This window comes from Colossoma macropomum, unplaced genomic scaffold (assembly GCF_904425465.1).
Source record: "Colossoma macropomum unplaced genomic scaffold, Colossoma_macropomum, whole genome shotgun sequence".
NCBI lineage: Eukaryota > Metazoa > Chordata > Actinopteri > Characiformes > Serrasalmidae > Colossoma > Colossoma macropomum.
Window position 1 is genome coordinate 22,105,468 of NW_023494804.1, and position 17,595 is coordinate 22,123,062.

Here is a 17,595-nt window from a genome sequence, read left to right on the forward strand (position 1 = left end):
GGGGCCACTTTTTAGTTTGTTATACAAACCAGTCTGCTTTTTTCAACTGGACCTGTCGACGGTTTGGCAGACGGCAGGGCCGTACAAAAGAATGCCAAATATTTTCTCATTCCCCAAACGGGGCATTTAACACCTCCTAAGAAGCAGTTCAGTCTGTTGCAGTTGCTGAGACCAGCCAAAGGCAGTCAGCCAGGCTTTGTTTGACATTGTCTGCGGCACAGAGTAAAGACACAGGGACTGATCTGGAACGTATTAAAGGATCCAAGATGCTCTGTGTTTCATATCAAGGAGGAGTCAGGAGCACACTGTAGGTGTTATGAACATATTCAATCAGATGGATAAGTGAAATGTCCCTAGCTGCATTCTGCTTTCATAACTGATCAGAAGATCAGAAGCTAGCACAGTGTTTATCATGGTGCAGCTGTAGAGATTCCAGAAAACCAGAAAGTTCTAAAATCTGTACAATTACACTTGAATGCGGCCAAAAAAGTATGTCTAAATAAGAATCTATTGTTTGAAGCAATGGCCTCAGCTTCTTTCATACATAATTTTCATACAAACATCATCACAAGAAATTACGTTCATGAGACGCTCCAAATGAACAAAACGGAGTAACTAAATCAATACATGATCTTAGACCTTAGATCACAAAACACAGTAAGTACTACAAGATACAGTTCAGAACCAAATGTACTGTCTCAGCACATCAGAAGATGCTTTTGTTTGAACCAGACACAACGCAGCCAAGAATGCAAAGCCCAATGCTCAAACCTTGCATATGTGGTCTAGCTTCCTGCCAAGCTGTCTAAATAATGTATATACTATAATGATAATCTAATAAAAAAGAAACAGCAGACACACAGACACTAAGAAATGACAGACAAGGACTCTGCCTTCAAAATGCATACATTTATTTTTAAAGGCAATGTGTGATCGAATCATTTTAGGCCTTTTAATGTATTAAAAAAACCAAGGACACTGAAAATTCAATTTAATTCTCTCGCTCTCTTTTTTTTCTCTCTCCCTCTCATTCGCTCTCTCCTCCTCATGGAAGGCATCCAAAGGTCTGAGGTACAGTCTCATAGACGACCGTAGAGAAGTCGGCCTCATTTGGACATCTATTTATTTTTATTTCGTTCCTTTAATTTCCCTCCGCTCTCGCCGTTGTTCCAGTTCCAAACAAAGGCACTGCATCCCTCCTGCCATTCTACAGCCATAAGAGTAATAAATTACAATATGACCAGAGGGACCAGAACAAGACTCTGTTTCAGGACATTACCTCACAGAGCCCACCTCAATGCAAATGACAAAGAGATGCTGCAAGCAGCCATAACAATTAAACAAGCATGAATGTCACCTAAACATGAGCAAGACATGCTAGAAAGAGTGGTAGTAAAACACAGATTTTAATTATTATACTTACACCGTATACAGTACAACAGATGTGGATGTGATTGTATACATGACTTATAGAAGTTGTATGGTCAAAATTCAGAACCGATTCCATTCCACTAGCAGATATCAGCCCATTAGGACTCCTGACCAGCATTCTCTTTGCTCTTCCAACATACTTGAGTCTGTACCTGGCTCAGGTGTGTTTAGAAACCAAATAGAACAAAACATGGATTTGCAGGTGAATTTTAAAGACTTGACAGCACTGATCTATTTGTTTTCATTTTTGCCATTAGGCTTAAAACTAAAACTTCTGTCAAAATACTAACATAATTATCACCTTAAAGTATTTAAAGAATTCTGTGAAGCTGCAGAAATGCTTTTCAACACATAAACATGCACAACTAATTACAATTAGTTATGACAGCTACTTACAAAAGACTTGTAACAATATACGGCATGCCAGAGCGTTTACTCAACAAAGCCGTCTTGACATAAAAGCCCCTTCTGACTGGATAAGCTTTCTTCCAAAGTTTCATTAGTCATAAAAGAAACACCCACACATAAACGTCTCCAAGCTAAGTGTTGCTAAAATAAACAATTGTTAAAAATCACAGATGCAGCAGAGGTATCTTCCTCCTGAAGGATTCCAAGATGGTCTTACCAGATACGATGGTTAATCAGTGCTTCCTGGGCCCTGCGTCAGCTTTTAACAAAAAAACACATATAGCATCTCCAGACTGAACTTTCCTCTAATTCATGAGCTTTTTCTTGGCCTCAGCTCGACCACTATCTTACATGAACCTTAGCTCATTTGTCTGACTGCAGCCTCAAGCAAGCAGAACATATCTCATCCAAAGCAATAGCTGCTAATCCAAAGAATACATGTCAGTGGGGCCATAAAAGATGACAACAGAAAAAACAGCGTGTGTCGAGATCCACAGTACGCCGTAACTGGAAGCTAGAGAAAAATACTTTAGGAATTTACAAATGCTTGGATAAGACACGGGAACATATTTAATAATTATTGACTTTTGTCGATTCAGCCTGATGCTGTGAATTCTCTTCATTCGAGACAGAAAATCCTGGGATGAAGGTTTATTGAAACGGTGAGCATTAAAGCCCCTCATGGTTCAGAATCAGCCACTTCTACTCCATTTACAGAAAAGAACTAATGCTTGTTTGCCAAACTAAAAAACCTCTCTGCCAGAAATTAGGAGCACAACAGCCAGTTGTTTACTGCTTAGCTGATTTTGGCAGATGTGTGTTTGTCTTGAAGAAAGACGTTAAAGACAAAAATCTTCAGTAGACTGGTGTCAGACATGAAGCATGTCTCTTAAACTTGGCCTGCTAACGTGTTTGTTTTGGGGAAACTCTCAAAAAAGCCAAAACTACCTGTTTAAAAAAATAAATTAAAAATACGAAAGCATAAAAGGAATCTTCCATAAGGTAAGCACAAGGAGGCAAGTCTAAACTATCACTGAACACCTTCTAGGCAAATACTTCAGTCTAACTAATAATTCCATGAGTCAAAAGACACCAATTAACCATGACTTTAATAACTAGTGCCTACTCTGAGGTCAAGAAATTACAGGAATTATATTTATGTATAGAATGTTTCTATGTTCATAATAAAGGACAAATCGATGTCTTATTGATGAACTAGCCTCCACAAAAGTTAAATAAATGAATAAATAACTAAATAAATAAATAGTATTGTTTTAGAAATAGAAATTAATTAATCACTACAAGACAGGACCTCCAGAGACCACCTTTTTAGCAAACCCATTACTCTTTTTTAATCACTAAATTAAGCTTCTGTTGACTTGTATCAACAAACATTCTCATGAACAACTACCTTCAAGGCAGGGATGAGGAAGCCCAGTTAAGGTGAAGAAAAAGAGGGAGCCAAGTTGGAAAAAAAGCATTCAAACACATCTAGCAAGTTCAAAAGAAAAGTAAACCCGAGGCGAAAAAGTTTGCATGAGTCAATAAAGGAGTCTTATGTCATGTCACTCAAAAAAAATGATCATCTATGAATGAACCAAGCTGGAAGTTTATGTTTCAGTTGCTAGGTTTATGTGGTCAAAATAGCTAACAGCAAGGATAAGGCCAATTCCAGGTGATGACAGTGTTTTGCAGCAACATGGTTACCACCCATAAATCGCAGAATGAAAACAGACCCACCTGAAACAGACCATTTATGCATCCTCAGCACTTTTAAGACCTTTAAGCATGTGATACAATTGCTTAAGTGACTTACATCATACAGGTTAAACGGAGGTTTTCTGTGCATGTAGTATAATTATCTGATATTATAAGCTTGATGAAATCATGATAACGTTGAAGGACTGTTCAGTGGAAGACACAGTGTATTATTTTGAACAGCTGAACTATTACCTTCCACTCATCCTCCTGTTCAGCCCCTACTCGGAATGATCCGGGGGAATAACTCCCACCAGTTTGGCTTAAAGAAGAGCAGAGACTGCGTGGAACCTCACAATGCATCAGTATTACCAAGCCAAATAGTTAACATGACTAAAGCTGCACACTGTTGGTGTTAAAAAAAATGCTTCCAAAGAAATGAGCACATGACAACATAACTGCAGTGGTGGCACTTAGTAATTAGTAATTATAGATCTAATTTATTTATTTGTTTTCTAGATGCATGTACCCCATAAAACATGAGCGCACATAAGAGCACAACTAACGCAGGGTTAAAATGTAACATGGACAATTTATGTAGTTAAATAGGTATAAGTAGAACATGCTTTCAGTCATGATCTCATTTGTGTATTAAATTGTGAGTGAGGGCAAAAATTTTCTCTTACAAATATTATTTCCTACCCTGCGAGGAATAAATTACTGACCTTGTAATGAGAACAGCGTTGTCATGGTGAGCAATGCCGTTCTCTGGGATGCTGTTTCCATCTCCCTGATGAGAGAGGAGGGATTTCTGCCACTTGCAAAAGCTGTCCAGGGATTTGTCTGCATGGTGGTTAATCTCCAGGTTGGGCTGTAACAAAGAACACTCGTTTATCCTGATGATCCACAAAACCATCCGATAACATTTGAATTTGATAAAAAGCTCTTATACATGATATGAATAATAATATAAGGATGTTGGCTGCTGTGACATCCTCTCAGAGGTAGTCTGATCTTTTCGCTGGCTTCCGCCCTGTGAAGAAATGTTTGGTCCTTCAGAAAGAAAGACTACTAAACAAATATGCTGGTATTCGCATTATTTATACATACATACATACATACATACATATATATATATATATGTGTGTGTGTGTGTGTGTGTCTATGTGTGTGGGTGTGAGTGTGTGTGTAAAAACTCTTTACAAAGTAGTCCTCAGGGACCAAGCCTAGGCCTATTTGTTTCAATAGCTTTCATCTTTAGTGCAGTAACCATATGGTAGTATGCTTCTTGTCTGTCTCATCCAGACCAGTCATATAAAACATAGTAGTCTACAGTAAGAAATGTCCTTGTGTTTCTTAAAATAGGCTCTGGTCAGCCTGCTTTGATGATGCTACAACTACCCAGACAGGACCTCTGAGTAAAATATGCTCAAATGTATAGGGCATTATAAAGAGAATTGAAGGTCCCTGAAAATGACTATGTATACTTTGTAATTAGAGTTAAGGCCTATGTTGCTAAGTTGTTATTACGTCTGTAAAATCATATACTCGAGCCATTAAACAGCAGTAATGGGACAGATAAGCAATACTCTAATATGTGGAAACACTTTTGATGTGAAAAAATAAAGTTAAAAATACCTTGGAAACAAACGGGTACTGTACAAGATTTGAATGAGTACAAGTTCTTACACGTTCTTAGCTCTTGTATGTACTGGATAGACTGTTAATGCTGTTAACTCACCTGGTCCTCTGTTAGAACAATCAGTCTGGTTACAATAATGTTCACAACGTTTCCTAGACTGGCATCACGGTAAAGTTTGGCAACCTGACCTCCAGAAAAGAAAAAAAAACACAAAGTCAGACAAATTATGTCAATATGTCAGTGTTTTACACCACATCTCAGGTTAATGAAAGAGGCCCAGTTAAAGAATCCTGTATTGTCTAGTGGTGCAATGTATACAAAAATATGCATGCATAGGAAAAGCAGGATCAAACTTACAATATTCATGACAGACAGGATGTAGTGCTCAATGTCTTTGCGGCCATGGTAGCCCACCATCATTTTATCGGCCACCACCAAAGTTTCAACGAAGCGTTCAGAGCTGATGGAGCGCCGCTGCCGGTGTGCGTTGCTAGAGCTGCCATTGTTTCGCATAGGAGACAGGGACGCTGGGGCAGGACTGGTTTGCAAACATGGTGTAGGGTTTACTGTGAGATCTGCGAATTGGAATATGAACCAGTATGTATTATTTATTATTTTTGAGGTTGAATCTTTTAGATACCTACTAAAACCCTGACTTAAGAAATCTGATATGAAAATAAACATATAATATTAAATATATAATAAATAATTACATACTTTATTGCATATGTAACACAAGGCTTATTACTTAGTTATTAATCATAAGACTTATTGTTCACTAAGTACCATAAATTATCTGGTACTATGAAAGTAATATGTTTTGGAGAACAGATGTGTAGACCCATACTGCCCTTAGGGTTTAATAGGGTTAACCATACAAAACTTTACATATTATTTAATTTAAAATTTACATTGTGGTTGATAAATAAATATCACAGTGGCTTTCATGTCTGCTGCCATACACTAAGAGCATTCCTTTTTGAACCTCAGTGCTGCAGCATGAGCATTTATGACCCAGATGCTGGAGGAAAAGCCATTAGATAATGCCTGTTCAGGCTTGCTGGCTTCCCCATGATGACAGCCTTCAGAGTGACCTACAGCACTGTAGCCTAAATACCTCAACCTCCACGAGATGGAACACTCCTCATGCAAGACTGGGAAAGAAAAAGACTGGTGGATGTCTTACGGAATCAAATCAGACCTGTCATTATTCTAGAGTAGATCCTCTACAATCAGAAAGAGAGAGCTGTGACAGAGGTTCAGGCTCAACAGAGCTAACCACCAGCTTGCCTGCTTTTGACAGGTCTGGAGGTGCACGTGTTGCTCTGCTGGCAACATCCAGTCCAACCTGAGCCACACACTGCCGCTTCCTCTGCAGCTATCTATAGCTGTTCTGCTGTTCCTTTACGTCAGCCAGATGGAGAAAGCTCACCAACCTGAGACACCACAGCTGAACTCCTCACTGTGCTGCTGCGGTGAAGGGATGGAGGACTTTTTATAAATAACGTGCGGCTGCCCTTCTCCCGTGAGCCGGAAATTGCTGGAGTTTCTGGAGGTTATGTCTTTTAACGGCTCAATTAAATACTGCTCTTCTTCTGTGGTGATGACACCATGCTTGTGGAAAATGAGAGAGAAAAATACAGAATATTGCAGATTAATTTCTGTGTGCATGATCTGAAATATTAGTATTTATACATTTATGACTGTAGATAGAAAATGAACCCCCGCAGTGACACATTATCAGTCAGTCTCAGACTCAAATGCAACTTTGCAACACTGATTGGTTTGATTTTATCCCTGATCTCTCACACCAACTTGAGCATTAACTAAGTTAAAGCATATATGTTAGTTGCAGGTATGTTGCAGGTAAAGTGCTAAACTGTGCATTACTACAATCATCCAGGTCTGGATTTAGAGGACCCTGGTCTAGACTGTAGGCCGTTTAAATACATGCCACAAGCAGACAACTACCATACACTCACTGACTCAGGCTGAGGCACATGTAATTCACATCTCTTTGCATTGCACTCATATGCAAAAACGCCATGCAATCCATATCAATGAGATAAATCACACTAAAACCACCAATTACATAAAGAACAACACCATAATTACCGGGACACAAACCAAAGTACACAATCCTGTGACCTTGAAAAGCCTTACCACAACATAAATTGTACAAGTACTCCAGAGATGTGTTTATAAAAAACTTTGGCACATTCCCCAAGTCTGTAAAAGCCACAATGAAACCAATTAAACTCCCTTTGCAAATGAAATAATAAACTGGTGCACATGCAAAACAAAGTGCACTCAATGTAAACCTGCACCACAAGAAAAGCGCTGAGACATTCGAAGGACTGTTTTCCATTTTTGGTTTCCATAAAATGACTGAGGCAGAGTAGACCTGTGCAATCTCAATTTATGACGTATGCTGAGCCAGAGCTTCTGGCTGCAACAGCAAAAATATTAATATATATTTTATTAACATTACTGCAGCTGGCACTCCCTGTATTTTGAGCACTGAAGGTACAGGGAAAATTTGGTCGACAAAGATAAGCTACCCACTTGATACGTCTTAGTTCTTTAACCTAGAGCCTCTCATGTATGCATTAATAACATGCTGTAAATGCTTAACATTTTGGGAACATCACTTTGTGTTTTAGAGTTCGTTGTGAACTTGCCATCAACCCTGTTATATGTTAAAACATTCTGATGCATGAAATCTGAGTTGAACTGTAATCACTGTTATATACACACATTTATGCAGTTCTAAAGCCTAATAGGTATTGTGGCTAAAACAAAATGAAAGGATGTATGAAAATGTCACCTACTGTTTGGGAATTTAGATTTTTGAATCTAAAACAAGAAAAGCACTAAAGTAGGGCCCATAAGAAAAAGCTTTACAGAGCATGCTAAAATGAATCTGGGGCTATATCATTGATCAAGACTGCATCAGACTGAAAAGTGAAGGTGAAAGACATGACTATTTGAGTGCATAGTGGAGTATGAACCGTCACAGAAGGCTCCTGAAAATACAGGTTTCCTCAGTACTCTTCTGTGAGCGCAGACACAGTGGCTGCAGGAAACCCCTCCAGGCCAGTGCGGCCTCTCTAAATTCCCACAGATTTATGAGAATGCGCCTCTGATACCAGGAAGGAATCCAATATGGAGCCCTATCCTCCCATGTGTCCTCCTTGTCAGAGAGGTAAGTGGGCAAGGCCAGCTCCCCAGGGAATTTTCCACCCTCACTTATTCTCCTAGAGAACGGAACATGTCTCATGATGACATGGTAGTAGTAAAGCAAAGGGACATTGATGCTAAAGACAAACTCCTCAAATTCATTCTCCTCTGCATCTAGTAAGAACTGTACCTGGGGGTAGAGGTCTGAGCTGGACAGTTCATTCCCACCCACTCCCGCAAGATTTCATCCTGCTCCCGCAGAAAATTGAAATAATTTGTTCTGTTCCTGCTTTTGGCTCGTTCCCATCTGCACAGTTCCGTCAAGGCAAACTGACATCTAATATTTGACATAGTCTATTCGCAAATACATCATCCTCTGCTTAAGTAACACTGCAGTTATGGTCATCGGGCTTACTGTGAAGTAACTTCACCAAATGCCATTTATTCCCAGTAAACACAAAGCAAGAATTCACCAAAGAATGATTATATTTGGTAGTTTGCTGGGCTCGGCAGCTGTGGCTGTCGGACTGAAGGCTCCGCCATCTCTGTACGCTACAAGAATTAGCATGTCATCACATGATCGTTTGCTTGGCAACTCTTTAGAAGGACTTTAATAAGTTGAATTGTTTTACTGTTATCATTTTATATTGTTCATATATATGATTTCGTGATCGTTCTACTCATTTTGACTATTTATTAATTTGTGGTATGACGCTTTATGCATGCTTCGTCCCACTCCCGCCTGCAGTGGGCTGGTTACCCTGTGTCGCAAGATTTTGTAGTGGGTCCAACAGGAATCCCACAGGAGTGCAGACCTCTACCTGGAGGTTCATGCAATATTAGCAGATGTTATATTATTTACAATTGTGTGTGTATGTCTGTCTTTCTGCCCTGTGATGGACTGGCGACCTGTACAGGGTGTATCCTGTCTTCCGCCCGATGACAGCTGGAATAGGCTCCAGCTCCCCACCGTGACCCAGAAGGATAAGGGGTATAGATGATGTGTGTGTGTGTGTGTGTGTGTGTGTGTGTGTGTGTGTGTGTGTGTGCGCTATAGCCAATAACATCACCCAATAACTTGGTGCCCTATTTTTGCCAGTGCACACTTATGCACATGTAGTCACACTGAGATGCTTCATCAGCGTGAAAGCAGAGGAAAACAGAATTGCAGTTAGCAACAAATGTTGAGGCGACACTTTCAATACCACTAATCCAATTAATCAATTGAAACTCATCATTCCATTAAGCTATACAGTCTAACAAATACGAGAAATAAGCAGCTAGAATCTTTAGAGTTTTAACATATTTTACGATCACTGCGCTTCATATGTAGATTACAATGTGAAAAAACAAAAATTATTAGTCACTGATTTCAATATCTGTTGCAACAAGGTGTTAATTATCAGTTACTGTTATCGACCCAGGAATTCAATAGTGGTGCATCCCTAACCATATAATTACATGCATAAGCACAACTTGCCATTAAAACCCTTACATCACAGCCTGAAAAACACAGACTACCCTAGAAGCGCTTTAGAGGCTGGGCCCGTCCATCAGGAGTCTTCTCCTGATGAAACACAGTGGGAGATAGAAATCAGCTGGCCGCTGTGAATGGACCTGCAGGTGCAGAACGGATCCAAGCCTGACACAGAGACATGCGGCTAAGCTAATATTTTGCTGTCACTCACCAATCACTTTAACACAAAGCAGAAGCACACAGTGTGCACACAGACTGGAGCTCAGATAAGACGTCGGGGAGGGACACATAATGAGGTGCATTTAGGCCTCTCTCTGTTTTACTACCATTACGCATATCATTGGTATCCTGCCCAGCACTTTGTTCACTGTTCTAAGCATTTTCTTTTTTTCAAGTACTTTTAAGCATTTTCATGATTAATCCAGACAGCCTCGTTCTGGATCCCAGTCTAGTGCTAGTCTAGACTCAAACCACTCAGCAACCCAGCACGACAGAAGATTAGTAACTGTAACATGAAACTGAAACTGAAACATGCACACTAGGTAAATAAGTAATGAATATTTTAATTTAATAGATACTATTACGATGATTTGTGTAGTTTTTAAAACTTCATCCACTGAAACTACAGCATGAGCACAGAGACCAGACTCACTTCGGTGAAGACATCTAGATATGTATGCTATAAAGGTCAACATGTAATCCATATGTTGATGGTTAAAAGAAAAGGTTAGTGTTTTTCCTGCTCTCATTAGAACCTCATCATGTCATTTATGTGCGAAATGGAGCCATTCAACTGGTTATGTCAACTGCCCAACTGAAATCAATCTCATTCACCTATATCTTCCTACGTTTTTTGTTAAATCTGTTCTCGAGAAAGTGACCAAAAAAATCGACGTCAGATTTAGGGTGTGCTCTTAAACCACAGAATTGTTTACACCTTTGTGCTCTTAATTGTGCATAGATTCTCTTCTTGCCTACAAATCCCAGATAACAAACAGTGGTGAATGTCAGAATCTTCAGGACTGCGTAAGTGGGGTTTAAAAATAAAATTTATATTAACAACGACTGGTGAATGAGGCCCATTGATCTCAGAATAGGAAACTGTAATCAGCTGACAATTAATAATAGCTTTTTTTTGTACATCTTCTCAAAGATGAGGAGCTGTCAACTTTCTCTACTTACCAAGCCTCTGCAGTTACTCAGTGCCACTCCTGTAGTGCTGTAGTGATCCATTAGGTATCCAACATAATGGCAATCATCCACCATGGAGTGCCGCCACTCCTGCCCGTCCTTGCCCCAGTACTCTACAGTGAAATGTTTTGAAACCAGGATGGGGTTGAGCGTCAGGTTCAGGTGAAAGTGCCTGCCGTAGGCTGAGAGTCGGTAAAAGAGTGTGGTCTCAGCGGGCTCCGGTCCAGGGTGGTCCAGCCCCCGTCTCCGTCGCCCGGGCCGGTGCTGTTTCACAGTGTAACTCATAAACTCACCCTTCTCGTTCAGCCGAACGGGCACCGTGAGCTGGTAGTCCTCCAGGTGGGACAGGAACTCCTCTTTTCATTTCAAGCAGAGAAAAGAAGGGGAGAGGATAAGAGTTAATGATACAATCTGCAACTGTCTAAGGATAAATAAGCAGCGCTTTCACTGTTAACAGTTTTATCACATGTTGCCCATGTATATCTGAGTCATAAATGATTCTATGTTGCACAGAATGGTACTCAGCCAAAGCTTGGTTGCACATCTTTTGGAATGAAGCGAAGATAACTGATCACACCTTGCACTCTGTAAGCCTAAACATCTAGTTTTAATGCTTTAAACTGCAGGCTTATTATTCTGTTTTTAAACTTGAGATATTCAATAACAACTCTAAATTATTTGGTAAATTAACTACCAGTGAAACTAATATGTAAGTTATGAAGCTTTAGGAGTGAGAAAAAAGTGTCAGTCCACATATTTAAGACCGTTTTACAGTCGAGTCTATTTTATATGTGTCTTACCTTGAGAATTGTATGAAAGGCTCTGAGGATCAGCAGCGGCCAGGAGCAGGCTCAATATCCAAGTCAGCGTCTTCCACAAAATTTCCATAATTTAGAGAAGATCTGACATGGGGTGGGGTCGGGGGATGGGGGAGCTACACAAGGATTAAAACACTTCAGTCAATCCAGCCTGGCACCATAACAGGTCCGTGATGAGCATCCTTGATATTCTTGAACTTTAAGTCTGCGATTCATCCAGGGTTCAAAAGTCTTCTGAAAGTCAGAGCCTCCGGACCTGCCTTGCATTTGCCTCCTAACTCGTGTCAGCCATGAGCGGTGCAAGAATCCATGGACAAATTACTTCAAGTAATTCCAAAGCAGCAGATCTATATTGGGAGGTTGTCTTGAACTATCCATTTGTCTGCCTGGAAATGAATCACGACATAATGGCACAGGACAGGCTTAATGGAAAAGAAAGTCATTGGCACTGGCATTTCAAACTCTTATATCTAAGCATTAGAGGGTTTGCTATACTTAGAAATGCAGAATCTACTTTTTGAGCTCCCACAAGCATTTCAAACTAGACATAAAGTTGGACAGCAGTTGCCTCCAGTACATCTAAGAGCAACACCTGGAGTTGCACCACTTCACTTCGTGATCGCACAGGAGCTAACAGTGAGCTCATATGTGATGAGTGGGATGCCAAATGTGGCTTCAGGTGATCACCCCCACACCTGCGAAACGACAAGTTGAAACCACACGGCTAAAACCCGTGTATGTGAGGAACTTTTGGCATTTGGTCCACTTTTTTTTAGCCTCGTGCACGAAACAGCCACTCACAACACCTCAGAATTCAATGCATGCGAGCCAAATGTCTTCTCAAAACAGTGAGTGCGGCTTGAAGACGAGTAGCTTTCTTTGTAAGCAAAGTAACGTTATGCTATCCACTATCTATTATCGGCTAAAGTTAATATTAACTTACTTCACACACAAAGACCTGCTAACTCACCGGACAAGCAGCAATGATGAGGTCGAAAAGCCGGCCAGAAAGAGGATAGCTGGGGAAAAAAGCCAAAGAAGCTCTGCAAAAAGGTCTGAGCTTAACCAAAACTACACTGTCAGTTCTCTAGTGTGAGAAAAGTGAAGAAGCTAGCTAACGTTACCGTTAAGATTGCAGCGCTAGCGAAGCACCGGCTCAGCATTTCACTGCCTCTGAAAGAAATGAACCAAAAAGCCCAGCCAGACGGCAGAGTTGAGTCTGGCTGGGTGTCTGAAACGTGTCTGACCCAGACAGCTGGCAACCGGCCCAAGTACATTACACTGGGCTCTTAAATAAGAATGAAAAAATACCCTAAATCACAAGAACCTCACAGAACTAACTTAACGCTAGCCTAGCGTTACCACAAGAGCGACTGTGACTAACTAACCGTCATTTCCAACCTGAATTTACCTCAGACTTGACTAAAATAAACTAAAATTACAACCAAACATCTCTAGGATGTTTAAAACGTCAATTTAAACTTAGCCGATCGACTTCATTCCTACATAAAAAGAACACAAACGGTTAAAAATCGGTGCACTTCACTACATCAGCCGTTGAAATGAAACGTTATAGTCAGACGCGCGAGCAACTCTCAACTGACAACACGAGTATTTAAATATTCTATTAGCTAAGCAGTCATCACTCACAGTGAGTGAATCACTACACACTTAAAAGGGTTCTTCGAGGGTTCTTTAGTAAAGGGAATGGCTATATTTAGAGCCATGAGTTCTATATAGAACCATGTGCGTGTTTAAATGGTTCTTCAGATTGATGGAGAATGAGTTGTATGGCTCTATATCGCACAAAAAAAGCGTTGTCACGATATCAAGCTTGTAACAGTAGAAACCTTTTTGTGCTATATGGAAACATTTTCAAAACGATACCATATTGAACCATGCACAACACATTCTCCATCAGTTCGAAGAACCATCCACCATGCAAAGAATGCTTCAGGCTTACCCATGGTTCTGTGTACAAGTGATGGTTCTAAATAGAACCCTTCCCTTACTAAAGAACCATCTTTTTAAAGAGTGTAGTGCTAGCCAGTGCTGTTGTGTCATTATTCCTGCGCAAGTTAGAAGGTTGCAAGTTGGCTTCATATTCGCCGGCTGCTTGTTCGAATTTTCCCGGTCCACCTTAAATGGTGCAGAAGTTACATTCTGGCGCCAGAGCTGATTGTAACTGCTCCACCATTTAAGGTGGAACGGGAAAATTCGAACAAGGGGCCGGCGAATTCGAGAAAGTTGTGGAGAAGAGCAAGGTGCCTTCCCTGCATGAAAGACTGTTAACAAAAGAGTGAGTTACCGTCTTCATTTCCACTGACTGTAGAGGATGCAGACAATGGATTTCAGCTCAGTGCAATCTTCAGCAGCCCTCCTCTCGCTTCAAGCCACACTTCTCCGACTCTCATGCCGACAAGATGGAAATAAAAACAGCTGTCCTGATGCGGTAACACAGAGAGGGAGAGTTCGCGCGCGCAGGGACTCCAGCAGCTCCATTAATGAAGTTCACCTCCATAAACGTGGAACCAGTTCCCTCATTAGCACGTGTGCGGCTGTCGTGTTTACTTTGCTGTTGTTGTTTTTAGAGATTTTCCAGGCTGTTTTGTGTTTGCATGTGTTGTCTGTCTCGTGGCTACTGCAGGCTCATGATAAAAGCGGAGGAACGGAGCGGCAGAGGGGTGAAGGCGGGCCGGTGCGGTGCAGCTGCCCGCCGCTCTCTCCGCTCTGCTTTAAAGCGCCAGCCGCTCCGCGCCGGGAGGTTCGGCGTGACGTCACCGCAGCTGTGCAGCAGAGCGCATGTTCCGCTTCAGCGGCAGCGCTGTGTGGCGCTCAGGGCTGGTATGCTAATGAGGGAGAGTGAGGAAAAAGTGTCACTGTTAATTAGCTTTAACCGCTTAAGCGTCACGTGTCCAGTCCCTTCTCTCATAACTACACCACTTAGCTTAGTCGGAGTCTCTAAATAAGGCCTACAAGTTACAAAACGGCTCAGGAATAATAATTAGACGATGATAACTCTGATTATGCTGAATGTAGTTGCTGAATATAAAATGGATGAATGAAAATGCTCTTTATGAGGCAGTATGTTATTGTTTGTTTATGTATTTATTAGTGTATTTCATTGTTTATTTATGCATGTATATCTGTTATTTTTATTCAGTTGTCTGTTTATTGACTGATTGATTGAGCAGGGGCCTCTTTTCAAAATATACTGTCACAAACACTCACAGCTGAGGTAGTAAACGTAAAAATAAGCAGTAAACATCTTCACAGCTCTGGCTGATAATTACTGCTTCGTAACACGAGACACTGAGAATTACAGGCCCAGAGGATGAACTGGGCTGCTGACCCTGCAGTGCTAACAGCAGTTTACTGCTCCTTCACACTGCGCTTCCTCTTCATATCACTGAGTGATTTCAGCAAATGAACAGTTAATTAGCATTGATATGTTTTACATTCGCCAACTTATAATTAATATTATCCTAATATTTCTGTCCAGTGTTTGTTTATGCTTTGGATACTTTGGTTTATAAATAAATAAATAAATAAATTTTAGGTAACTTTAGTCGGCTTCATTTAAACCTTTTTTTTTAACCTCAACAGGTTCAACCTGCAGCGTTTTTAGGCCTCTTACTGCAGTCGCACCCTTAAATATTCATTGCTTTAGCAGCGACATCTAGTGTTGTATTTGTGATAATACAACGAGACTGGCCTCTTCAGGCATCAGGTCATAAACTCAAAAAAAAAAATACATAAAAATAGTTAATCAATAAATACACTTTAAAGAAGATGGTTCTTCAAGGGCCCTTTACACACTTAAAACAGATCTTTCTTCAATGGTTCTATTTAGAACCATGAACACTCAAAGAACCATCCACAGCACATTCTCCATTAATCCGAGGAACACTTTCACTATGCAAAGAACCCTTTAAGCATGCAAAGGGTTCTTTGAGTGTTCATAGTTCTATATAGAACCATTTTCTTCACTAAAAAGCCCCAGAAGAACCATCTTTTTTTAAAGTGTATGTATTGAGTGTAGGGCGGCACGGTGGCGCAGTGGGTAGCGCTGTCGCCTCACAGCAACAGTGGCCTGGGTTCGATTCCCGGCAAGGTAATTTCTGTGTGGAGTTTGCCTCTTCTCCCCGTGTCTGCGTGGGTTTCCTCCGGTTTCCTCCCACAGGCCAATTGGACATGCTGAATTGCTCCTAGGTGTGTGTGTCTGTCTGTCTGCCCTGCGATGGACTGGCGACCTGTCCAAGGTGTATCCTGCCTTCCCCCCAATGACAGCTGGGATAGGCTCCAGTGACCCAGAAGGATAAGCGGTTTAGATGTTGTATGTGTTGAGTTTATGATCCTGATTTTTTCTATACTCTACTGTTCTCCTGCACTGTACTAACGCTGAACTGTACCGCACAGCATCATGGGATATGACAGCAACTGAGGAAAAACTGGTTTTAATTTAACTGGTTTTATTTTAATAATTCAGGCTTTGATGTTTTAAAGACTTTTTTACTGGAATTATTATTATTTTTTTTTGATTGTTTAAATGCTGGAAGAATATTGTTATTGGTTGCAAGATCTCAGTTTTTGGTTATGTTTTATGTCTTTTTTTCATGTCTCAGTACATCTAAGTTGCATTATATTACATTTACAGTCATGTATTAAAACAGTAGATTACTGTAATTTGAAATACAGCTTATTACTGTAAATGTACAGCAGAATGCAGCTACATCACAGTAATCTTGCAGGTGAATGTCAAGTCACAGCTAACAGCTGCCTTTTACTGTTACTTGCAGATTCTTCCTCAAGGCCAGAGGTTCTACAAGAGCTTGGCAGAGCCACATAAAATTCTCCACTCTTTCTCATTTGGCTTTGAAGGTTGTACCTCAGGCCTATATTTCCAACTCAAATGCCTCAGCTCACTGTGCTCCAGCTCTCTCTGCCTTCTCTCCCCTGCATTTTTACCCCACACTTTTATTTCTCCTCTCTGTTAACGTTCATCCAGTGTTTCTTCTGACACCATTCCCACTATTGTTAATCTGTAGGTGGATGTGATGTGTCCAGATAATGATTCGTTAAAATGTTCGGACATCAGAGAGCACACCCGCAAAAAAAGCATATTAGATTACTACGTCATGGGGCCTCATTTACCAACCGTTCTCAGGTAGTAATTTCATCTTAAAACCTACTTTGTTTTTACAGATTCTGGCATTCAGCATTGCTTTCTTATTTGGGATTTATTCTTAAGTAGGAACAGGACTTTTCAAGAACAAATTTAAGAAAAACTTGGTGAATGAGGCCCATTGTTTGTGAACACCTTAGAGCAGCACCTGGCCTCCTGTCCAAACATGAAGTAATATGGTGACACCTTGGTGGTACGTTCTTTTTTGTCTGTAAGCCAGTGGTTTTTAACTTGGGGATTTGGACCCTCATAAAAAAATAAGAAAAATTGAGGATATGGGCCCTTAAAGGCTTTTATGGTCTTTTTTTCAGCAGGGGCTAAAAAACAAACCAAGGGCAGGATTCACAAAGGCTTTCCTAACAAAAAACTTATGAAGGATCTTAAAGGTGCAATGTCTAAAATTAGCGGCATCCATTGGTGAAGTTGCAACCAACTGAATACCCCTCCCTCACCCCTCCCATCCAAACGTGTAGTAGAACCTATGGTGGCGGCGCAACATGACGGCCTCTGTTGGAACAAGACCTGCTCCCTATGTAGACATGAAGGGTAAGACTGTCTAAATGTT

The 17,595-nt window shown here is 40.7% G+C and overlaps 1 protein-coding gene across 1 annotated transcript in view; it reads right to left on the minus strand.

The window, feature by feature from the left end:
* adamts6 (ADAM metallopeptidase with thrombospondin type 1 motif, 6) overlaps window positions 1-14,534 on the minus strand; it is a 62,316-nt gene extending 47,782 nt beyond the window's left edge. Inside the window, exons 1-7 of the mRNA XM_036595498.1 lie at window positions 14,154-14,534; window positions 11,828-12,231; window positions 11,019-11,383; window positions 6,616-6,793; window positions 5,537-5,754; window positions 5,279-5,362; window positions 4,263-4,408 (exon numbers count right to left, since the gene is read on the minus strand). Coding sequence (XP_036451391.1) covers window positions 4,263-4,408; window positions 5,279-5,362; window positions 5,537-5,754; window positions 6,616-6,793; window positions 11,019-11,383; window positions 11,828-11,915 — 1,079 coding nt within the window. The 5' untranslated portion in view covers window positions 11,916-12,231; window positions 14,154-14,534. The remainder of the gene's footprint in view (window positions 1-4,262; window positions 4,409-5,278; window positions 5,363-5,536; window positions 5,755-6,615; window positions 6,794-11,018; window positions 11,384-11,827; window positions 12,232-14,153) is intronic.
* Between the last annotated feature and the right edge of the window lie 3,061 nt (window positions 14,535-17,595).